We start from the raw sequence: 24,339 nt of genomic DNA, 5'->3' as shown, positions 1-24,339 counted from the left end.
AGGCTCATGAGGTCTGCTGGACCCCGATATCCTACCTGGCCGGTCCACATAAAAGCCAGCTGAGCTCCAGCGGCCCGGAACCTTTCCCCTTAGCCTGCACCTGAGCGCGGCCGGCCCACCGGGCCCGGGAAGGCTCTGGAGGGGCGTGGCCTCTCCCGGCCCCGCCTCCGCCCCGCCCCCCGCCCCGCTCTGCCGCGCGCCCGCAGCCCCGGCGCTGCCCAGCGTTCCGAGAGCAGGTGGGCGCCGTGCGCTGCTGCGTATCCGTCCAGCAGGTAAGTGAGCGACCGCGGGCTGGTCCACGCCGGGGACCTCGAGGACAGCGCGAGAGAGGAAGACAGCCCCCTGCCACCTGTCCTGTGCCCTCCTCTCGAACCCGGGAGCCCTCCCAGAGGACAGGCGGGACCTCACCGGGCTCTGCACACACTCGCTGGGCGTCTGGACGGGGCCAGCGAACTCCGGGAAAGTTTAGAGAGCGCCGGCCTGGCCGTCCCTGCCGCCCCGCGGGGTCCCCGCAGTGGGGACAGACGGACCCTCGCAGCAGGGGGCGGCTCTCCCGGGGCACAGTGGGGAGCAGGTGGTCACTGCGGGGTTCCGGAGCCCCAAGCCTCTTCCAGCTCAGCATCCCCTCGCCCCCTTGGAGAGGGATGGGGAGCCCTTAGGGGCTGCTGTGGTGTGGGCAAAGGAGGCGAGACCCACTGCACAGCGGATTTGGGGAGTCCAGACCGGCCGTGTCCTTGACGTACATCTAAGTTCAAGTGGACGTTGTGTGTGTGTGTTGGGGGCGGGGGGCGCGTAGAAACAGATGATTCCCCAAAAGAGCTGACGGAACTAGCCTCTCTTTTCTCTGCGCTTGCCTCGGGAGTCTGTGTAGAAGTGGGTTTTTCTGCGTGTGCACCCTCTCTGGTAGAACTGAGGCTACCAGAAAGATATCCTGCCTCCCAGGGCCTCCAGGAAGGCTGCCTGGAAGAGCAGGTCCCAGGGCTGGGGCTCAGATGTCTGAGCCGTGAGAGAGGCAGACTTGGGGCCTGAGGTAGAGTCGAGATCAGCACCCCTCAAAGCTCCCTGTGTCTGCGTGAGTCGGGGCCCCTGGCTGCTCCCACTGAGCTCACGGCAAAGGTTCCTTTTTTTTTTTTTTCTTTTTGGGTCACACCCAGCGTTTCACAGGGGTTACTCCTGACTCTATACTCAGGAATTATTTTATTTATTTATTTATTTATTTATTTTGCTTTTTTGGGTCACACCCAGGAATGCACAGGAGTTGTTCCTGGCTCAGCACTCAGGAATTACTCCTGGCGGTGCTCAGGGGACCATATGGGGTGCTGGGAAATGAACCTGGGTTGGCCGTGTGCAAGGCAAACGCCCTACCTGCTGTGCTATCTCTCCAGCCCCCAAAGGTTCCTTCTTTTCCGACCTTCTTCCCAGTGTGTCAGGTCTGGCCTCTTGCATCTGCGAGTCAAAGTGTTGCTGTGGGACAAGGCAGTTCTTTGGGTAAGGTAGGGTTTACTCCTGGCTCTGCACTCAGGAATCATTCCTGGAGGCCATTGGGGTGACTATATGGGATGCTGAGGATCAAACTCTGGTTGGCTGTGTGGAAGGCAAGCACCTTTTCTGCAGCCCCCTAGACTTGATTTCTACCACCTCAACTTGCAGTGGTATCTTGGAAGTGTATTTTTCTTTCTTTCTTTCTTTTTTTTTTGGTATGTGTGGAGGACCATACTCAGAGGTGTTCAGGGCTTACTCCTGGCTCTGTGCTCAGGGATCACTCCTGATAGGGCACTGGAGCCCTTAGGTGGTGCTGGGGATCCAACCTGGGTCAGTGGATTGCACTGTATAATCTCTTTGGTCCTTGGACATGGTCCCTTGGACTTTTTTTTTTTTGCTTTTGGGGTCACACCCGGCGATGCACAGGGGTTACTCCTGGGTCTGCACTCAGGAATTACTTTTGGCAGTGCTCAGGGGACCATATGGGATGCTGGGAATCGAACCCGGGTCAGCCACGTGTAAGACAAACACCCTACCCGCTCTGCTATTGCTTCAGCCCCTTGGACATGTCTCTTAATGTCTTCGAGTTTGCTTCCCCACCTGTGAATGGGAGTAATTCTGACCCCTGCCACCGTGGGGTGACTGCAAGGAGTGAATGAGAATCGCACGGGCGTCGCCCGGCTCCTATGTAGGACAACGAAGCCCGTCAGTGCCTTAGCCCCGTTCCTTACTGGCCCCGCCCCAATCTGCATTGCGTAGGATCCCTTGCTGCCTGTCCAGGGAGAGCAGTGGGGTACCCATCAGGCCAGGAACCAGTGTTAGTGGAACCCCATGGGGAACTGTAACCCCAGGGGACAAAATGCTGGTTTTGAGATCCAGCGTGGGTAAATGCCATCTTCTCATTCCCTCCCCGTCCTCCCCCGCCCCCCTTCTAGAAATCTCCCAGTTGGAACCAAGCGTGCAAAATTTTTCCAGGAAGATAAATAGTGCAAGTGACTGAAGGTCTTGTTTGGGGTTGCCCTCCCACGGAAAGATAGATTCAGTGGCTGGCTTGAGCCCCGGAGGCTGCTGGGGAAGGACTGTCCGTAAAGCACCCCTAAACCTGGGCATGACAGGGGGTGCCCAGGTCCTAGCTGTGCTTTCCAGGACTCTGATCTGGCCGTGCTCTGGTCTCCAGGTAGATGGGGTGGTGCAGGCGCAGGGAATGAGCCCCTGAACCCCACTGGGACCAGAGTGCCCATTCAGCTGATGTTTTTCCAAGGCCCCTGCAAGCTGCCCAGGTCCTGTTCTCCTCACGCTAGCATGAGCACCCCAAGATCTAAAGAGCCACCAAGGAGCCGCTGTTAGTCGGGGGTGAATGCAGATAAAGGAGGGGGTACTCGTGCTCACCTGGGGCTCTGAGTCCTCACAGAGCAGGAAGGAGCTGGCATTGGAAGGTTCAGAATGGTGCAGCTTCCTTCTCATACAGCCTTGTTTGCAAAATTCGCAGGGGTGAAAGAAAACGACCCTGGAACCTTCCTACAGGATGTTACGAAGCTGTGTTTGTCCAGAGGGGAGGTTTGAACATAATGAGATGGACGTGTTTGTTGGTTGGTTTTTCTAGCTTGGGGGCCACACTCAGCGATGCTCAGGGGCTGCTTCTGGCTCTGTGCTCAGAGATCATTACTTGGTGTTGCATGGGGGACCCTATGGGATGCTGGGGTCAGCCGTGTGCAGGGCAAGTGCCCGCCCCGCTTGTACTATTTCTCCAGCCCCATAGAATGGACATTTTGGTAACCTGCTTTTTCACTTTGGGTGGGGGGCACACTCAGCAGTGCTCAGGCTGACTCCTACCTCTGTGCTCAGGGACCACTCCTGGCAGGGCTCCAGTCTGCCACCTACAAGTGCCCTGTTCGCTGTGCTGTCCTTCTGGCCCTTACCCTGCTTAGACAGGTGTGGGGCCCCTGCTGTCCTGTTAGGGGTAGGCCCGGCAGCCCGAGATCCCAGCTGCCATTTGTAGCCTTCCTTCCTGCTCTCCCCCCTCCCACAATATGAAAGCCCCCCCCCAACACTGAGCACAGGACAGTGCCCCTGGGCCGGGAAGGTATTTCAAGGTGAAGTGAAGAGTGTCAGCTGTCGCCAGACGCTCGCCCCTTGGGCCTGCTGACCTCATTCTCCTCCCAAAACTGGAGCAGTATTGAAACGAATCCTGAAATGCTTGAGGAGAGGGTGGGCTGAGGGAAGGCTGGTCGGTCCCGGCAGTGCGGCGGGAGGAGCGAGGGGGGCGCCGAAGGAGGCCGCAGCGGGGGCGATTGGGGCTGAACCCCTGCCTCCTTCTCAGAGGGAGCCGCGCCCCACGCCCGAGAGGGGGGCCCTGTGTCTGTGCGGTGGGTATGGTGCCCTGGTCAGGGGAGCAGGTGGGGGCCAGCTGGCCGGGCGCTGGGCCCCACCCCTGGGAGGTAGTGACACGTGGGTCCCCTCGGCATGGCGTCCCTGTGGCACCTGTGGCACCATCTGTTGGAGTGGCCACGTGGCCTTTGTGGCCCGAGGCACTCGATGCACCCTCCCCCCCACACTGTTCTCAAACACTCACCCACCACTGATGCCCCTGTATTGGCAGTGACTCCCCCTGCACACCCGGCCACCTTGGGTGTGGCACCCCTGCCAACCCAACCCACTCCCGCCGGTGCCTGCCGAGGCCACACAGTCCCCAGTGGTCTTCCTTCTCAGGTGCCCACCAGCTCCCGCCACCAAGGCTCAGCTTATTTGGGGGCGGGGAGCGGGGGCAGTCAGAGGAGTCTCTAGTGCTGGGGGCAGAAGGAGGCCACGCTGCCCTCCTGGGGTCTCCACAAACTTCACCCTCTCTGTGTTCCGCAGTCTCATTCTCTAGCCTGAAGGTGGTCAGTGCCCACTCTGGGCTGGGCACCCCTGCCCATGACTTCCTGTCTTTAAAAAAAAAAAACTTGAGTGTATTTTCTAGGCCTTTTATTTTTATTTTTTTGTCATTTTCCTGCCCCTGCCCCCACCCCATCGTATCCCATCCCACCTAGGGTCTCTGTCTCTCTCTTTCTCTTTATATTTTTCTTCCTGGTTGGGGGGCCACACCCAGCGGTGCTCAGAACCTGGTGATCCCTGAGCTCTGTGCTCAGGAATCACTCCTGGAGGGCCTCGAGGGGCCATATGGGGTGCCAGGGATAGGACCAGGGTGGCTGCATGCAAGGCAAACGCCCCACCTGCTGCCCTGTCGCTCCCATCCCTGCCTGTGTCTCTGTCCTCTGTCTCTCTGGGCCTGGACACCTCTCTAGCAGGCCTCTGGGTCCTGTCTAAGGCGCCCTTACTTCTGGGTGTGTCTCCTTGGCTCTCTCTGTCTTACTCTCAGGGGGCACCCCGGGGGGACAGGGCACCCACATGTCTCTAAGTGTGCACATGAAGTTGGCAAAGTCATCAGGGCATGGCGAGGGTCGGGTGGGGGTGCTGCTCTCTCTGGACTGTCGACTGCAGGCACCGACAGGGAAGAGGAAGATCAGGCTCTGTCTGCAGAGGACAGGAGTTGGCCTGTGTCCCCCCAGCTCCTTGCTGAGAACTGGAGAATGGGGGGCTTCAGCACCCCCAACTCAGAAATCCTTTTGTTTGTTTTGATTTGGGGGCCACACCCAGAAGTGCTCAGGGGTTACACCTGGCTGTGTGCTCAGGGATCACTCCTGGCGGGCTCAGGGGACCAGAGGGGGTGATGGGGCTCAAACTCGGGTCAGTGGTGGGCAAGGCCATCTCCCTGCCCTGTGCCATCGTTCAGGCCCCTCAACTCAGAGGAAACCTCGTTCTTCAGTGTGAGGCCAGGATCATGCAGGCGGGGCGCGGGACCTCGAGTTCTCGGTCACGGGGGATGATGGCCCCATCGGAGGAGCTCACCGGGTCGGCCCGGAGCCAAGCGAAGGGTGTTGGCGGTTGGGGTGGGGGTCCCCTCAGAAGAGACGTTGACCCGGGTGGAGCTGAATCGACACTTTTCTCTTTCCTCGAAGCAGCCCAAGCTCCTTTCAACCCACCCAGGTCCCGCTTCCTGCTCCAAACCACTGTGGAGACCCCACCCTGTTCCAAACATTTCCGCCCGTTGCCCCCCGGCCCTGGGGCCTCTTCAAACAGCTTCTCAGCCCTGCCCAGGTCTCGCCTCGCAGCGCACAGGAGCTGTTCTGTTGGCTGTTTGTTTATTTGACCCAGGCGGGGTGAGGACCGTCTCTCACTTCTGATGCCCAGGCCTGCCCGGCCCCTTTAAGCTCCCTGACCGGCATCGCCCTCCCTCTCCTCCCCCTCCCTTCATCTAAGGCCTGTATGTTTTTGTTTGTTTTGGGGGGGGCCCACGTAGAGGGGTGCTCAGAGCTTACTCTTGGCTCTGTGCTCAAGGATCACGCCTGGTTGGGCTCATGGAGCATCTGGGGTGCTGGGGATTGAACCCAGGTGGGGTGCGTGCAAGGCAAGGCTCTCTCACCCCTCTCTGAGGCCTGTTGATTCAGACATTCGAATCCAGCCCCGGCTCCACCATGCGCAGTGGAAGGAACCAAAAGACCCTCCTCTGCCCCCAAGCCCCACCCGAGGGGGAGGAAATGCCTGGAGGTTGTGTGGGAAAGCACTTGCTTTTTTTTTTTTTTTTCTTTCTGGGGGTTTCCAGAGAAACGTGTGGGCTGTGGTCTTCAGAATGTGGGTGATGGACTGGAGAGACAGTTCGAGTGCAGGCTTCGAGGACCATCTTGAGTGACCTCCAGAGCTCATTGCCGGAAGTAGCCGCTGAGCATGGCTGGGTCTGGCCCCAAATAACCAGGAACGATAATGTGGTTGGAGCGGATAGTTGGGGACACGGTGCTTGCCTTGCGTGTAGCCCCAGGAGTGACCCCTGAGCACCGAGCCAGGAGGAAGACCCTGAACACTGGTAGAAGTGGCCCCAACACCACAGCCCCCCAAAAAGAGTATGTATGATGTCTTCCCACCCTCCCATTGGCCAAGGTTTGAGATGACCATAGAGTGAAACATCAGTAGAAGCAGTATTTTTTTTTTTTATTTTGGTGGTGGTAGGGTTACTGGGGGCGGGGGATGGGCACACTGGCAATGCTCGGGGGTTACTCCTGGCTCTGCCCTCAGAAATCACTCCTCGTGGGCTCCGGGGCCATTTGCGATGCTGGAGATTGAATCTGGGTCGACCACGTGCAAGGCGGATGTCCTACCCACTGTGCTATCTTTCCAGCACCTAAAGCAGCTTTTTCTGGTGGGGCTGGGATCCCTTTGTGGGTCCATTTCAGAGTGTTCTTCTCCTGGGGACCTCTGGGGCCTTTCCCTCCCAGGATTTCATCGGGGACAAAATTCTCAACTGGGAGCACCCAGGAGGTAACAAAATCCCCGCTGGCGCAGGGCCAGACCTTGAACCTGGGCCTCTCTGTCCCCTCTGCAGTGGGGCATCCTCCCAGCCAGAAGGAAGAGCTCACGCCGCAGCCGTTTTCTGGGCTCTGGACCACACCCCCCATCATCTCTTCCGTCTTCACCTGGCTGTGGTGGAGCCTTCTGCTCTGTGCGTCTCGAGCAGCGTCCTCATGCCCTGGTTCTGAGCGCTGCTGGCCTAGTTAGCCGCTTCTGGAGGGGACAGGAACCCCAGGGACGAGTGGGGAACGCCACTCTCTGGGCGCTACTTGGGAGTGGGACCATGCCTAGGCTGAGGCTGGGGACGGCTATTCCGGGGCTGCAGGACGAGGTGTGGGGGTGGAGAGGCGGCAGGGGGGATCAGGAAGCTTCCCCAAATAGCCCTGGCAGCAGCGCCAAGCCTGGGGATGGGGGTAGCCCAGCTGGGAAGCAGCTGGCCTGTTGGCATGTGGGCCTGAACCTTGGGAGCTGGGGAAGGGGCAAGCAGGTCACAGGACTGCTCTGGGCCCCCTTTTCCCCTCCTGCTGGAACCGGCTTCTTGGAGCTTGGGGTTAGGAGTAAGGGAGACAGGCAAAGCCCCCCTCCCCGCATCCCAGGGGCTCTGAATGAGTCATTCAACCCTTATTTATCGGGCCCCTAACATGCCTTGTGCTTGCAAAGCCCAGAGTTCAGGGAGGATAAAACGGAGACTAAGAGACTCCCAGCGAGGTGGCAGGAAGGAAGGGGACCTTCAGGAGAAGGAACGCCAGAGAAGGGGTGCAGGCGACAGGAGGTAGGGGCGCTCCGGCCAGAGGGAGCAGGTTCAACTGGGAGTTGAGCCCAGGAGGAGGAGAAAGAGCCCAGTGTGGCTGGAGAGCCGTGAGCACGGTCGGGAGTGGCCGCAGGAGGCCGGGAGCCCGGGCAGGAGGGCCGGGACATTTTCACCCAAAGGATGTTTTGAATGCAAACATTTTCATCCCAAACCTACCAACACTGGCGACTTGTTCAGAAAATGGTTTCCAGTTTTAACTTGACTCATTAAACTTCATTCCTTGATCGGCTTTTTCCATGTTTCCTCTCAGGTCCTGTTAAACCGATTTCCATATTATTTATTTCCTTGGTTTGGTTCTCCCAAAGCAGTGCTCCAAAGGCCAGGATGCCTTCCCAGTGATTCTCGAGGGGCTGGAAGGTCAGTGCAAGAGCCCCAAGGGGCTAGGGATTACCCAGTGTTCCTTTGGGGCCTCCTGGGCTGCATGGGAGGTGGGGGGTCCGGTGGGGTGCTGAAGCATGCAAGGCGGCACCATAATGCCTGTATTTACCACCTCTCCAGCCCCTCAAACTTTCTTTTTCTAAAGAACTTCTATTTTAGGGGACTGGAGCAATAGCACAGCGGGTAGGGCCTTGCACGCGGCCAACCTGGGTTCGATTCCCAGAATCCCATATGGTCCCCTGAGTACCACCAGGGATGATTCTTCTTTTTCTTTTTTTTTTTTTTTTTTTTTGCTTTTTGGGTCACACCCAGCGATGCTCAGGGGTTACTCCTGGCTCTGCACTCAGGAATTACTCCTGGCGGTGCTTGGGGGACCATATGGGATGCCGGGGATCGAACCCGGGTCGGCCGCGTGCAAGGCAAATGCCCTACCCGCTGTGCTATCGCTCTGGCCCCAGGGATGATTCTTGACTGCAGAGCCATGAGTAACCCTTGTGCATCGCCAGGTGTGACCTGGATAGATAAATAAATAAAACTTCTATTTTAGGGGTCCTGGAACTGGAACAATAGTGAAGTGGGTAGGGCACTTACCTTGCATGAAGCTGATCCAGGTTCAGTCTCATGTGGTTTCCTGAGTCCGCCAGGAGTGATTCCTGAGTGCAAAGCCAGGAGTTGCCCCTGAGCACTGCTGGGTGTGGCCCAAAAACCAGAAGCAAAAAGAAAATTCCGTGGGGGCCAGAACCATAGCACAGTGTGTAGGGCATTTGCTTTGTATGCAGCCACTCCAGTTTGATCCCATATGGTCCCCAGAGCACTGCCAGGAGTGATTCCTGAGTGCAGAGCCAGGAGTAACCCCTGAGCATTGTCAGGTGTGACCCCCAAAAAAAACAGAAAAAAAAGAAGAAAGTTCCATTGTAGGGCTGGAGGGTTAGTGTAGTCAGTAGGGTGATCGCCTGGCATCCGGCCGACTCAGCTTTGATCCCGGTACCCTGTCTGGTTCGTAGAGAACCACAAGGAGGGATCTCTCTGCACAGAGCCAGCCTAAAAAAATTGGGGGGCCACATTCAGCAGTGCTCAGGGGTTGCTTCTAGCTCTGCACTAGATTGGTGGAGATCGAATTCTTCTGTTCATGACAATCGCTAACGAGTCTCCTCCACTCTGAGTTGATAGGGTCTGTTGATAGAGTTACCATGTTAGTCACACATACACCCTCTCTCCCCACACACACACCTTTATTCGGGATCCATTCCCGGCAACACTCAGCCAAGCAGAGGCCAGTGCCAGAGCTGGAGGATATGGAATTGCTCGTGCCTTGCGATGCTAGGGGCCACAGGGGCCTCCCAGTGGTGCTCGGGGAGCACCATGCTGGGTGGTGTAAGGCCTCCTCCCCAGTCCTGGCACGGGCACAGCTCACTCCCCTGACCGCGGAGCTCCCTCTCCAGCCCTGGCACGAGCCGTGCTCAGGTGGGGCATCACTTGAGTATCTGAAGAATTGGAGTCCTGCCGGAAGGCCTGTAAGGAAAGGAGAGAGGCTGGGACTAGATCCCTCGGGATCTGTAAGGAAAGAAGTGAGGTTGGGACCAGATCCCTTGGGATCTTGAGGACCAGAGCAAAGTTGAGACCAGATCCCTTGGGATCTGTAAGGAAAGGAGCAATGTTGGGACTAGATCCCTCAGGATCTGTATGGAAAAGAGCAAGGTTGGGACCAGATCCCTTGGAGTCTGTGAGGCCCAGAGCAAGGTTGAGACCAGATCTCTTGGGATCTGTAAAGAAAGGAGCAAGGCTGGGACTAGATCCCTCAGGATCTGTATGGAAAAGAGCGAGGTTGGGACCAGATCCCTCAGGATCTGTAAGATCTCTGGCAGCCATGGGGAAGCCTCTGGGGCTTTGAGGCAGAAGGGTGAGGAAGGAGACGTGGACAAGAGGCAGGCAGGCTGGCAAGGAGGCCACAGTGGGACCCCCGCTGAAGGATGCCCAGGGAGGCAGAGGGAACAGGCACGACGCCCTCTGCCTCAGCCCCCTCCACTCCCTCTCCTCCAGGGCACCGACACCCAGAGCCTGCCAGGGAGTTTGCACAGGGTGGAGACCAGGGACTGGGGCGTTTTCCTTGGGGCTCCCTCCCAGGCTGTCTCCTGGCTGCATGCTGCAGGGGAGGGCCAGGGATGCCCTGCCGAGGTGGGGGACAGCGGGGCGGGGCACGGCCCTCCACCCAGCACGCGACTGGAGGCCAAGCCGACCCAGACACTGCCTGCTTGTGCAGCGTGTGGCTCTGAGCACAGGGTGTGACCCCGGGCAGGGCACAAAGAGACGTCTGTGCTGCGGGGCTCACGGTCCACCTGGGCCAGGCCTGGCACTTGAGGGCAGAAGGAGCTGGGCCGCAGCCACTGGGAGAGGGAAGGCTCCGGGTGACACGGCCCAGGCTTCGCTCCTTCACCCCCGGTCTCGTCAGTCTCATTGCCCGTGAGAAGGAGTTTAGGGTCAGGCACTGTCTGACCTGGGTTTGATCCCCTGTACCCCATCCAGTCCCCCAAACCCACCAAGAGTGATCACTAAGCACAGAGCAGGGAGTAAGCCCTGGGCACCACCAGGTCTGGCCCCAAACCCAAAAATAAATAAATAAAAGCTACTTAATCCCAGAATGCACTGTGCTGACCTACTGACAATGCACCATCTTCCCAGATTCATGAATTTTTAACATCATCTCACAGACACACCTAGTGGCGATCACACACCTGTTTGCTTTATAACTTTTAAAATATTGACTCCTTTTAATCCCTGCCTCTAACAGAGGCGCTATTCTTCCTTCTTTTACCAGAGGGGAAACTGAGGCCCAGCTAGGGTCCGAGTCACCCGGGGAGGAGGGAAAGAGGTAGGCTTTGAACCCTGGCAGTAGCATTCTGGGCTATTTCCCAAAAGGAAGGTGCCCCAAAGGGGGGCTTTGACCTTCATTCGGAACGGGGTTACTTAGTAGCGTATCTCTCCCAGGAACAGAACCTATTGGTGAGGCTGGAGAGAGAGTACGGCAGGTAGGGGTGTACTCTTTTGCTTTTCACATGGCTGACACGTGTTCGATCCCCAGCACCCCATGGTACCCCAAGTCCCGCCAAGAGTCCCTGAGCACAGAATCAGGACTAAGCTCTGAGCCCCAGCAGGTGTTGCCCCAAAACCAGAGAGAGAGAGACAGACAGATAGACAGAGAGACAGAAAGAGACAGAGAGAGAGAAAACAAAACTGTATGGTCTTCCCAGCATGGCCCCTGGGAGGATGAAGGCCAACTCCACACAAGGGGTCCTGGGAAGGCCCTGGGTAAGAGTGGGGTGAGGGGAAACAGGATCCCCAAAATGGTCACTGCCCAGCCACCTTCTGCCCAGTTGTGGGGACAGCCTTGTTCCCTAGAGGCTGGGGTAGATCTGGAAGTCTCTCAAGTTCACACCCAGTGGGGTGCTCGGGTCTGCAGGAGGGAAGCCCCTGAACCAGAAGCCTGGGGTCTAGCCAGCCGTGCAGCTTAGACCACCAAGGGCTAGAGTGTGGCAGCCCCACCACGTCCCAGGCTGAGTCCAGGAGCATGTGTGGGACTAGCGGGCTGGGAGGGTGCGAGGAGGAGCACACGAGTGTGCCAGGCGTGGGCGACCTGTGTGGATGTGGCTGGTGCAGTTCCCGAGGGCTCTGGACACCCCGCACTTGGGCCCTCCGTCTCTCTAAGATTCCTTCTCCCAACGCCCGCTCTCGGCCAGAGACCGCAGGGACCCCACTGAGCAAACCTGAGCCTCACCCCAGCTGGAAGGCTACGGAATGCAGGCTCCAGCCTGGCCCCCGCGGGCAGGGCCGGGCCCCCTGGACCTGGACAGAGCTGCTGCCTGCAGGCGTCTGTGGGCCCTCTGGCCGGATTTGAAAGGCTCCCTTCATGGCCAGCCCTTGATGTGGTCAGCAGCTCCTCCCTGGGCATACCAGGCTCCCCCAGCCCAGGGGCTCCTGGGAACCCCTTCCCTCCTACCCCATGGGAATCCCCATTTTCAGTGTCATCTCACCCTGCCCCACCATTTCCAGCCCTCTGAGGCTAGGAGAGGTTTTGGGGAAAAGCCTCAAGGCCCAGTGGAGTAGGCAGGGGGCTGGTGAGGGTGGACACTCTAGGCAGACCAGCTGGAGAACAGCCTCAAAATCTGAAGGGGGGTCAGGGAGAATCAAATAGCTTCCTTTTCGGGGGGGGTGCTCTGCTCCACTCTCTGGGCCACTGCCCTTTAGGTCAGAGGGATGGAGGCCAGGGGTCGCAGGGACCCCCACGCACTCGGTACCCCCGGGTGCACAGCCTTTTCCTCCCCTCCCGAGCGGCAGTGCGTCGAGGTCCCTGCCCCGAGCTGACCCCTTCTAGACTGCTGCAGCTCACTCTGGGGAGGGGCACCCCTGTCTCTTGTCTGCCGCCCCCTGCCCCTGACACACCCACTGGCCGGGCCGCTCTACCAGGCTGGAAGAGAAGGTTGAAAAAAATTTCCGTGGTGTTGGCAACTAACACACATTGGATCCAGCTCAGGCTGGAGAGGCCGGGCAAGGCCTGGCAGCCCCAGGAGGCAGGGTGAGAGGCAGGAGTGGGTGGGGTACGGGCTGGAAGGGGATGGGCACAAGGGGTGCTCAGGTATGGCCCACTCATCTTCATCGTCTTTCTTCTCCCTTCTTTCCCAATGCTCCAGTGTGAGGAAGTTCTTTCTGTGGCCTGACCACGGTCCCTCCTGCCCTAACTTAAGGTAGATATGAGACAAAGCTTGTGATCTTAGCCCCGGGGTCCCCCTCCCTGTGCCTTGCTTGTGGGGGTCACTCCCAGGGGTTCCTGGAAGAGCAGGCGGTGCTGGGAATAAGGGAATAATAAGTCCCAGCACTGCGTTTGCGATGTATGTTGTCATTCCCATTTTTACAGGCCGAGAAACTGAGGCACGGAGAAGGGGCTGTGCGCTCAGCCACGGCGGAGTTGCAGTCTGAGTACTCATTGACCGGACTGGAGTTTCTCCTAGTTCTCACGAGACTTCCTAGTTCTCATGAGATTTCCCCCACAGCTCCTCCCCCTTCCCTCTCCCCACCACCCCCAGGCTGTCCAGGCCCCAGGGAGTCATCCTGTCCACTACCCCGCCTCTGTTAGGGTGCAGGGGAGCCTCCCGTGTTCTCCCGAGCGCATCTGGGCAGGGTTCCGGGGACAGGGAGGGTGGCACAGCCGGTTACTTAAGGGTGTCAGCTGCTGCTGCTGCTGCCTCGTTTTGAGCAAAGACTTTGAGAGTTTAATGTGATAATCTCAAGCTAATTACTGCAAACGGAGGCCCTTGGGCTTGTCCAAAAACAATTATCACAGGCAGGGCCGGGAGGCAGGATAGCGCCCTCTGGCCACCCGACCCGGGGCCTCCAGCAGAAAGTCTTTGCTTTCCGTTAGTTTTTATTATTTTTCGTTAACTTTTTTTTTTTACTTATTAAATTTTTTGGGGGGGGCACACCAGGCAGTATTCAGGAATAACTCTTGGAAAGTTTCAGGGGACCATATAGGATGCTGGGGATACAACCTGGGTCAGCTCCATGAGAGGCGAGCACCTTAACTGCTGCACTCTCTCTGGCCCGTGGTTTTTATTTTTATCATCTCAAGGCTTACTCTTGGCTCTGTGCTTAAGGGTCACTCCTGGTGTTTAGGAGACTATAGTGGGTGCCAGGGACTTGCGCTGAGGTTGGCAGGATGCAAAGCAAGCGCCTTTACCTCTGCACTGTCTCTCTGCTCCCTAGTTTTTAATTTCAAAGGGGCTGCACTGATGGTTCTTTGGGTGTCATACAGTGCTGGGAATTGAACTCAGGACCTTGCACGTGCTGGGTGTGTGCTCTACCATTTGTGCTATTTCCAAGCTCCTCCTTTGCTTCATGGCCAGGGGACCCAGTGGTGCTCAGTGGACCAAGCAGGGGATCTAGTCAGCACGAGGGATTGAACCCCAGGGTTCCCACATGCAAAGCACGTGCTCCAGTGCTTTCAGCCATCTCCTTGGCCCCCTCCCTCACTCCCTCCCTCTCTCTCTTCCTTCCTTCCTTCCTTCCTTCCTTCCTTCCTTCCTTCCTTCCTTCCTTCCTTCCTTCCTTCCTTCCTTCCTTCCCTCCCTCCCTCCCTCCCTCTCTCCCTTTCTTTCTTTCTTTCTTTCTTTCTTTCTTTCTTTCTTTCTTTCTTTCTTTCTTTCTTTCTTTCTTTCTTTCTTTCTTTCTTTCTTTCTTTCTTTCTCTCTGTCTTTCTCTTTCCTCTTTTGTTTTTCTTTTTCTCTTTCTTGTGGAAAGAAGGCATTCTTTTTTACTCTCTCATTTCTTTTTTTGGGGGGAGAGGGTGTCACAACTAGGCAGTGCTCAGGGCTTACTCCTGCCCTGTGCTCAGGGATCACTCCTGGCTGGGTCCAGGGGACCATATGGGGTGCCAGGGGTCAAACCTGAGTCAGCCAAGTGCAAAGCAAGTGCGCTGCCCACTGATCTCCTGGCTCTCTTCTTTCTCCTCTTTTCTTTGAAGGTAAACCATGGTAGAGATGACTGGGCCTCTCCACCTTAAGACCTGGACCACTGGGCCCCCATTCTCCCCGCTGACATCTGAGAATTTTCTGTTCCGTGAGGGGATATGGCAAGGCTGGCCAGGAGGGGCCTCAAAAATCAACCCAGTGTCTTCTTGCCCAGGGAACTGAGACCCAGCTCTGATGCTTCATATCCTCCCTGCCCAGAAGGAAACCAATTAGCACCATGTCTCCTTCTGTGTTCCCAGTGCCTGCCTCATTATTTGGGGATTTATGTCCCTCTCGGTCACCGTGAAGGACAACTGTCCAGCCTTCCAGTCAGGGAGGGTGGCCTGGCCCGGCCCTGAAGGCCAGTGGTGGGAGGAGGTGGTGCCTCCCTGCTTGGGGCAGGATGGGGATTTGATTTCAGGGGGATTTGCAACCAGTGGGGAGCCGCCCTGGACACATGGTGGCTCAGGGCTATTTTCGGAGGCAAAAGGCTGGCCCTGAGGGGGGAGGGATCTGGAGGGCTCATTGTAGCCCTTCGCGGGTCTCCCCTCTGCCGGGGAGGGCACCGCGCCGCCATGGTTCCATTCCCCCGAGGTTGGGGCTTCTCCACCGCCCAGGAGCCTTGCGGCTCCGAATCCCACAGCCCCTGCCATCGGGGCTGGCCTCAAGAGAAGGAAGCTGCCCGCTGGGCAGGGCTCCATGGCCCTTCGCCTGGGCCCCTTGAATCCAGGCCTTATTCCCGGGTCCTGGTGTGATTCAGGTGAGCCATTAGTCACTGTCTCTAATTTTGTTTTGGTTTTGGGGTCACACCTGGCAGTGCTCAGGGCTTCTTCCTGGCTCTGCACTCAGGGATCACTCCGGGAGGTGCTTGGGGGACCATCTGGGATGCCGGGGATTGAACCCGGGATGGGCGCGTGCAAGACAGCCGGGCTATTGCTCGGGCTGTCTCCAGTCTTGGCGGGAGAGATTCTGGTTGCTGAGCACGCAGGAAGGTGCTGTGGCCAGCATAGGGCGCAGCCTGCAGGCGGGCTGCACAGGCTTCTGTTGGGGGGGGGGGTGATGGAGGGGGGAGGGGGGAAACCCTTCCACACTGCCAAGGTGAGTTGTCTGAGTCTCTCCACCTCTCTGAGTCTTAGTGCCTCTGTCTTGACAGTTGGGGACCCCCACGCTTCATTAATCCTGTCCATGAACCAAGCTCTCTGCAGAGATGAGCTGGAGCACCCTCTGCCATGTGGGTCATGAGTAAATTGCCTCACTGTTCTCCAGACAAGAGGACTGAAGTTCAGAGAGGGTGAGTCACTGGCCTCGGCTCACACAGCCAGGCAAAGGTACTCGATCCACGCCTTGCACCTACAGTCGAGCTGGCTCAGCACCCCCAATCCGGCGTGTGGATTAGTTGACGCTCCTGACACATTAGTGTGTCAGGCTCCATTCAGGCTGTGACAGGGTGAGGCCGGGCAGCGGTGAGGACTGAGCGGCCGGGCTAGTTTCTGAGGCTTTATTTAGCCAGAGAGTCATTGTCTGCTGGGGGTGGGGTGGGAGGGGGCAGGGCCTGAGTCCTTTGCAGGAGGAGTTGGGGTAGGGGGTACCGGATGGCATGGCAGCTCTGTTCCCAGCAAGAGGTGGCGGTTCCCTCCCTCCACACCCTCCTTGACAAGCAAAACATCGCTGGCATTGGGGACTGGAGAAATAGTCCAGTGGGGAGGGCGCTTGCCTTGCATGCAGCCCATCCAGGTTTGACCTCCAGCACCCCATATGGTCCTTGAGCACAGAGCCAGGAGTAACTCCTGAGCATCATGGAAAGTTCCCTCTTTATCCTCTCCCCAAAGCAAAATCAACCAAAACCGCCTGTGGCATCTTGGGATTGGCCTTTAGAAGCTTGTGAATTGGAGGAAAGTTTGGAATCAACCAGGTGGGGGACCACCCCACCCCTTTCTCCAGGGCGAGGGAGATCCCTCAAAGGGTGGGAGCATGTGCTTTATATGTGGAGGCCCTGTACTCAATCCCTGGCACGGCCTGTTTCTTTTGCCACGAGGGAGGCCCCCACCTCCAAAATTAAACTTAGAAGGAGGCCAGAGACAGAAGGGCCCTTGAGTTGTATGTGTGAGGCCCTGGGTTCCGCAAAAACGAAATGAGCAAGGGGCTGGAGCAATAGCACAGCGGGCAGGGTGTTTGCCTTGCACACGGCCGACCCGGGTTCGATTCCCAGCATCCCATATGGTTCCCTGAGCACTGCCAGGCGTGATTCCTGAGTGCGGAGCCAGGAGTAACCCCTGTGCATTGCCAGGTGTGATCCAAAAAGCAAAAAGAGAAAGAAAGAGAGAAAGAAAGAAAGAAAGAAAGAAAGAAAGAAAGAAAGAAAGAAAGAAAGAAAGAAAGAAAGAAAGAAAGAAAGAAATGAACAAAAGGAAAAAGAAATTCACCCTCTCCCCCTTTCCACTTGCGTGACCTCAGGCAGATGAAAAAGCCTCTTGGGATTACTGGGGGGATTAAGTGAATTGAGAGGTGGGGGTGGCTGGGGTACAGATGGCTTGCAGCTGAGGGAGGCTTTTGTCTGGCGTTTTGGGGTATGTTATTCCTAGGTAGCTAGGTGAAGCCACGTCCCGGGGTGGCATAAGCTGACACCTGTGTCCTGCCGAATGATTTCGGGAGAGCCAGCGAGTGTCAGCAGACGGTCTGGTACTTGTGGTTCTAATCACTCTCTTGGGGACCAGAGGCGGAGGCCCAGCCCGCGAGCAGGTCACGGGGAAGCAGGGCTGGGGGCTGCCCGGCCCCTCAGCTCCACACGAAGCTCATTCAGCGCCACAGACAGGCTAAGCAGCGGGTAGGATTAATAGAGGTCAGGGTGGGGAGGGCCAAGGAGGGGCCTTTCCCCCTGGTTCTGTTCTCAGGGGGATCTTGAGAGCCAGAGTTTGTTGAGGAGATTGGGGCCGGGATAATGAGATGCTTCAAGATGAAGGTGACGGTGACGATGTAGTTCAGGCCAGGTGGTCATGGTACAAAGAGTGAGGGAAAAAGCACATGAATCAAGGGCCAGTGGTCTGCCACACTGAGCAGAGGTGGCCAGGGCAGGGCTTGGGGGAGAAGAAGCATGTTGGGAACCCATATATGTTGCCTGGGAGCCAGGCAAGGGTTGCTTCCTGGAGGAGGTGATTTAGTGGGGAGAAGAGATCTCTGTGACGGAAGTGGCCCTGCCCGGTGAGATGGCAGTGCAAAGGGGTGGGCACCCAAGGCTGGGCCCTACAGGGAAGTTCTGTACTGCTCACCCCCCACCCCATTCACAAGCTGCGGGTTACTGAGACCCGGATGGAATGTGCCCCCGGGAGGCGGTCAGCGCCCCATCTTGGTATGTCAGAGCAGCGGCCAGAGGGCAACTGTCAGGGGCGGGATGACTTCCAAGATCCCTTCCTGGCCCAGAGCAACTGCCACTCTCCACGGACAGACAGACACGGGGTGTGCACCGAGAGGGAGAGAGGGGTGCCGGGACCAGAGGGCGGGGGCGCTGCAGCATGGCGAGGCAGGCCTGGCCCTTGGTCACAGTCACGGGCGTCCCCTCCCCTGGGGCCACTGACGTTGCCAGCACCGTGCGCCAGCACCGTATCAATACCGTGCACGCACCTGCAGCCCGAGCCTGACCAGGGTGTCGTTTCTGGCGGATCTACTTTTAGAATGGACCCGGACGCGCCCGTGCCTTCAGCAGCCACTCACTGAGCGTCCCTGAGACAAAGCTGCCCGCTCCGGGCCGGTCCCTGGAGCACCCGAGAGGCCCGGCCCGCATGGGGGAGACAGGTGAGTATCCAGGTGGGGAGATGTGCTCAGCGGGAGAGAGTCACCGGGGAGGGGCTGGGACACTGAGGAACAGGGGCGGGGGAGAGGGACTGACGAGGTGACATTGGCATGGAGGCCAAAGTGACAAGGAAAGAAGGCCGTGAAGGTCAGGGAGCAGAGAGGAACAAGGGCTGGAGAGGAGCTGGGGGAGGGCCGGGGGAAAGGGCTGCAGCATTGGGTGGCAGAGCAGTGCCCAGCCATGGTGGGCGAGGCATTGCCAGGGTGCCAGGGCCGGGAGCCTGCACAGAACAGGGGACGGGAGGCGGGGGAGCGGCTCTGGACATCTTCTCCAGATGCGTGAGCCATTCTGCGCCGCCCCACCCCGTTACCCAGCAGCAGAATGAAGGCTGGGCACTTCTCAGGAGGTTGTGCACTCTGCCCCTGCCTCCAGCCCAACCCCCCCCACTACCACCGCCACATGCCCCTCCCCCCATTGACCAGACCCTGTGAGGAATCAGAAGTGGCCCCCTTGCAGGCACCCCCCCCCCCGGAAGTCTACCAAGCAGGTGCCCTCCCCGCTCCCCTGACCCGCAGAATGGTCCCTTGGAGCTGGGGGCTCACTTCCTGTGTGCCCTAATGTCCCCAATCTTTCATTTCCTGCTCCGGAAAGTGGAGTGCAAACCCTTCCCGGCAGGGCGGGGAGGGCCAAGTGTGATCCCTCCTGGCCTCCTGGACACCCCCTGACTCTCCGCTTCCTCCTCCTTCCTGAGCTTCACCCCCAAAGAAGGGCTGGTTTGTAAGGGGTGGAGGTCATTTGGGGGTGCTCTGTCCCCAGGCTGGGCCCTTGGACCAGTGGGAGGTGGCGGGGGGATGATACTCACGGCTCGGTCAGCCCCGCTGCCTGCCGGCTGCTCGCTCCTCTGGCCAGCGCACCCCTGGCACCTGCCCGGCCCAGCCACCGCCCAGGGGCGGGCTCCGGAGACAGGCTGCCCGGATGGGCCCATGTGCCCAGATCAACCCGTCCGGCCGCTGGCGGCTGGGGGCGTCCTGCTCCCTCCCACACGAACAACTTTCAGGTAGGCACGGATGACCGCACGGCGCCCCCAACCCAGCCCCACCACCGGGGCGCCGTGGGGGTGGCCCTGCAGGCTGTGGGCAGCGCTAAGACCCGGCTCCACTGGTGTAGAGGAGACACAAGCTCTAACTTCCTGACCCTGTGGAGGTAGAGACACCCCGGCCAGGCCCCCTCCGCAGGGTAGAGAGGAGAGTGCACAGAGCTCACCTGGGCCACCCGAGCACAGATCTTGGTCTTCCCAGCAGCCCTCTCGGTCCCCCACACACTCCCCCCCAGCTGGCAGGACGCACCCCCCAACCCGATCTGTGTCTCAGACCTGCGGATGGAGGAGCTTCCAGGGCAGGGCTGGGGAGGGGTGGGGGAGTGGATGCAGCTGAAGTCCTCAGCAGGGAATCCAAGGTTTGGGGGTGGCAGAGGCAGAGGGGGGTGCCCTGCCCAAGCCAGATTCCTCAGCCCTGCCTGGTCAGAGTGGGAAAGGGGTTCCAAGGCCACCCATGCTTGGAGGCAGCTGCTCCGTGCTGCCGCCGAGGCCCCTGGGAGGCTGGACGGGGCACTGGTGGGAGTGTCATTGCCCCAGAGAGGCAGCCCCGGGTTGGGGGTGTTTAGAAGTGTCCTCAAAGGCATCTCCTCCGTCAGGGGTGAGAAGAGAGCAGCCTAGGGGGTGGGCAGTGGGAGCAGGTGACCACCCCTCTGCATTGCCCCCCATCTTCAGGACCATCTCTCCTTCCCTGAGGCTCAAATGTGACTTTCAGACTTTCGGGCCCCTCACTCTGGACATGCCCAGCACCCAGAGGTCCCCAGGGAAGGGAAGGGGACCGTCTTCTTCCATCGCCTCATGAGGGGACATCAGGCCGCCTTGGTGTATCCCCAGAACTTCCTGGGGAGGGGCAGGACTCCAACTCCTGCCCAGACTAGGATGGGGACCCCCAGGCCCTGTCCCCACCAGCCCCACATCAGGGCTGAGAGAGGACATCCCCAGCCACCTGCCTCTCGCCCACTCTCGCAGTTTCCTCCTTGAAGGCTCCCGGTGTTGTACTAAGGGTGAGGGGAGCCCCCAAAGGCCGTGGCACCCCCCAGGCAGTTCTCTCCACCCCCTCCCGCCTTTCCCAGACCATGGAAAGGGTACGGCCTGATCTCCTCCCAGCCCCCGGCTGAGAGGCAGCTGTCCCCAACCCTGCAGCCACCTTCGAGGGAGCCGAGAGCCCTTCCGGGCCCAGACTCCCTACAGATGGGGCACAAGGGTCCAGGGATGGGCCCGAGGCTGGCAGGACCCCAGGACCCTTCCTCGGGTCGGGTCCCCGGGCCTTATGAGGTGCAGTGGGCATCAGTGTGGGCAGACATGGGGAAGGTGCTCGTGAAGGATCTGGTGAAGAAGCCCCTCAGGCCAGGCCAAAGACTTAGGCAGACCCAGAACTTTCTTCTTCTGTGAACCCTTTGGCAAAAGCAGCACCTTCCTGAGACTCCCCTCCCCAGAGCTGCAGTTGAGATGCCGCCCGCTGGGAACCCCTTGATCCCCAAAGCCCTTTCCCACAGGTCTCGTGGAGAGGCAGCCCCCCCACAGGACCAGAGCACCCCTCTAACACCCAGGGCTGGGAGGGCCATTCGTGGCTTGGCGAGCACTGATGGAACTGGGGCCCAGGGCCGGGGGGCTCCCTCCACGCCCCCATCCCAGCTCTTCCCCAGCTCCCTACGGTGGGACACCAGGCAGACAGCCAGCCTGGCCTCCAGCAGCACCCCCAGCACCCCCCAGATGCCTGGGTCGAGCCTTGAGCCTTGAGGGGGACAGCCCCCTCCTGCACGCTCCCCTCGGCTTCCTGTCCTCACCCGGGTTCAGTCTGGTCCCCTGCCTTCACACCCCTTCCTCCCGGCCTCTGATTCGGACCCCCACTCCCCCTGCCTGTGGCCCGATTCCTCCCCGCCTGGCACCCCCAGGAGAGAGGGCTCAGCCTCTGTAACCCCCACCCTACCCAGCGGCTCAGCTCTCGGGGGCTCTCGGGACAGGGCAGCAGAGAGAAGGACCTGGGCTCCCGTGTCAGACAAGCGTCTGCTCCGGTCCCGCCACAAAACTCTCCAAGTTTGGGCTCTAATCCCCGGCCGGACTGGAGGTTAATAATAGTGCCCACCTCATGCCCGCGGTGAGCTCATGCGGAAACAGGCTTTCAGTATCGAGAGGTGGTGGCCCGGGCAGCTGATGAGTCTGGGGGGGAGGCCGGGTTGCGGGGGGGTGGGGGGCAGGGAAGCTTCCAGAAGCAGCTCTTGCCCCGTGTACTCGGAAGTCTGGCTCTGGGTTCCCGCTGTGGCCAGGGAGCGCGTGAGACCTGGGTCTGTCCGGGCGGGCGCACGTGAGTCATGCTGGTTCCGGGCAGGGCCGGTGAGAAGGCGCTGACCAGCTGCTGCCGAGCTGGGGACCTTCAGCTTTGTCCGTCTCTCCTGAGTTCTCTGGCCCGGAGGCCGGGTTTCACCGGCGCAGTGGGTCCTGAGGGGACAGCTGGTCGGGCTGGCTCAGGCGGCGCAGGTCACAGCAGGCCCGGCAGCCAGACTGGGGGGACACAATTAGCCCCGGAATCCAGGCGGGCCCGGGAGCCTGTAGGCTGTATATCACGGAGCTTTAATCGGCCACTGGCAGATACTTGCCTGCTCTCTCGAGCCACCACCTCCCCAGCCTGCATGTCATAAATTGCACCGAGGTTTCAAAATCTCCCGTCTCCTTGCAGGGCGGAGTTTAGGCGCCCTCCTTGGCACGCCAGGAAAAGCCTCATTCCCTGAAACCTCTGCCCCAGAAAACTGGATGCCCCTAGTGACCCCCTTCCCTCACTCTGCCTCCTGCTTGGAGCTGAGCGGGGTGTATATTGCAAGGCATTGGGGCAGGGGGTGCTGTACCTTGGGAGGGGGCCTTCTCAACTGTTGGGGACCCCCAGTGTAAGCCCTGGATCCCAGAGAGAGTGCCCAGGAGTCCAGCGAGTACTGAACGGGGTGACCTAGTTTCTGTGCCCCACCCCACCCCACAAGTGTTGGAGGGGTGGGTATAGCCCACTCCAGCAGAAAGGGGTCTCCCTGCTTCCCTTTCTGTTTTTCTTATGGCGCCACCTGGAGTCCATTGCTGGTACTGACCCCCAAACCTCCCAACTCTGGCTGAGTCAAAGATGGGGGACCTTAAAATCACCTAGAGGGGCCGAGGGTCAGGTCCTCGGTTTGTCTGTTTTCAGGGTCCCATGCAACAGAGATCCAGAGATTCATTGTCTCCTTACTTCTGGAGGCTAGAAGTGCAAGATCAAGATTGCATTGGGACTGGCTGGGCTCCAGGGGCTGCCCTGACCCCGTAGGGCTCAGGGTGGAGTTCGTGTTGGATTCGTGGTCCACCTCCTCCGGGATGGCCTCCTCTTTCCTGGTGACGTCTGAAAACCCCTCTGCGTCCTCATGAGGCTGCCTTCTGACGGACTGGGGCTCAGGATTTGAGAGGGGGGACACAGTTCATTACATAAGGCCTGTCTCAGATTCTCGTGGTCATCCAGCCTCAGAGACACACACAGCCCTGGGGGACCCATTTCCCCTCAACAAGGGAGGCTGGTGGCTAATAGCGACAGTTGCAGCAGTGACCCACAGACACCAGGGCAGACACAGACCTGCTGAATCTCTGCACGGGGACATGTGAACATGTGAGAGTTCATAAATTCATAGCCACTGACGAGATGGGGCTGGAGCACGCACTTTGCATGCGGGAGCCTCAGAATCTCTCCCTGGCACCTCAGGGTCCCCTGTGTATTGATGATGATGATGATGACATTGATGATAACGACGACTAACATTCACAGGACACAGGAAGGGGTTTGTAGCATTCAGCTCCTCCATGTGCTTGTAACTGAGGCAACGTTACTTTTTACCCCCATTTTACAAAGGTATCGATGAGGTTCAGATCAAGCCACGTACTGGCAGAGCACAGGTGGGACCCCACCCAGCTGTGACTGAGTCTCTGTCCCCATTCTTGGCAGGATTCCACTCTTGTCATTGGACTGGGCTCACCCTGACTTAATAGAGAACCCTCTCACCCCAAACAGTCACAGTTTGAGGACTGGGAGTTCAACATTGTGTGTGTGTGTGTTTGTGTGTGTGTGTGTGTGTGTGTGAGAGAGAGAGAGAGAGAGAGAGAGAGAGAGAGAGAGATATGTATGGTGTGTATGTACATATTTCAACTCATACAAGAGAAAGAACCTTAGTCACGCCTCCTGCTAATCCTTGTCTTGGGGCTCCCTCAGTTTGAGGGACGGCCCTGACCACAGGAGCTATGTTGTGGTGAGGGGGTACCTACACCTCACTGTCAGGGAGCCCCCAGTCCTGATGCAGAGACAGAAAGCTTGTACCCAGATTCAGGAAGGAAGTGAAAATGGACACAGTTCAGTCACAGAGGGAGTGAAGTGGCGGCACGGGAATCTCAGGGAAGTGAGTTGGAAAGGAGGTGATGTGTGTTCTCCAAGGACCAGGAAGTGTGTGTGCGTGTGTGTGTGTGTGTGTGTGTGTGTGTGTATGTGTGGGTACATGTGAATTTGAGTGTGAGTGTGTGCATGAGTGCATGTGTATGAATGTGAGTATGTGTGTATGAGTGAATGTGTGTGAATGTGTGAGTATAAATGTGAGTGAATGAGCGAATGTGTGTATGAATGTGAGTGTGAGTGAGTGAATGTGTGTGAGTGATTGTGTGTGTATGTATGAGTATGAACATGTCTGAGTGAGTGTGCATGTACATGTAAACAGCACACAAGGCCACCTGTCCCACTCGTCATGATGCCAGCTGTTGCTGTGGCCTTGGTGGCCGAGTCAGCAGGGGGCAGGGGGACACGCCTCGCATGTTACCATACGTGTGGGCATTGCCAGCCAGGCACCGAGCATGGGGAATTGGGGTTTCCTCTCCTCTCACTCTGTTCTTTCCAGGGAGCTTGTGCCTGCCCGGA

General features: G+C 58.6%; 1 protein-coding gene across 2 annotated transcripts in view; it reads left to right on the top strand.

Moving 5' to 3' along the window:
• Positions 1–232: 232 nt before the first annotated feature.
• The window catches only part of ZNF385C (zinc finger protein 385C), a 54,588-nt gene continuing 30,481 nt past the window's right edge, over positions 233–24,339 (top strand). For both annotated transcript variants that reach the window (XM_055130090.1, XM_055130089.1), the window contains exons 1-2: positions 233–272; positions 18,219–18,339. In XM_055130090.1, coding sequence (XP_054986065.1) covers positions 18,327–18,339 — 13 coding nt within the window. In that variant the 5' untranslated portion in view covers positions 233–272; positions 18,219–18,326. The remainder of the gene's footprint in view (positions 273–18,218; positions 18,340–24,339) is intronic.

This window comes from Sorex araneus, chromosome 3 (genome assembly GCF_027595985.1).
Source record: "Sorex araneus isolate mSorAra2 chromosome 3, mSorAra2.pri, whole genome shotgun sequence".
Classification (NCBI taxonomy): Eukaryota; Metazoa; Chordata; class Mammalia; order Eulipotyphla; family Soricidae; genus Sorex; species Sorex araneus.
The sequence above is the reverse complement of the archived record's forward strand: the minus strand, read 5'-3'. Positions and strand labels throughout refer to the sequence as shown.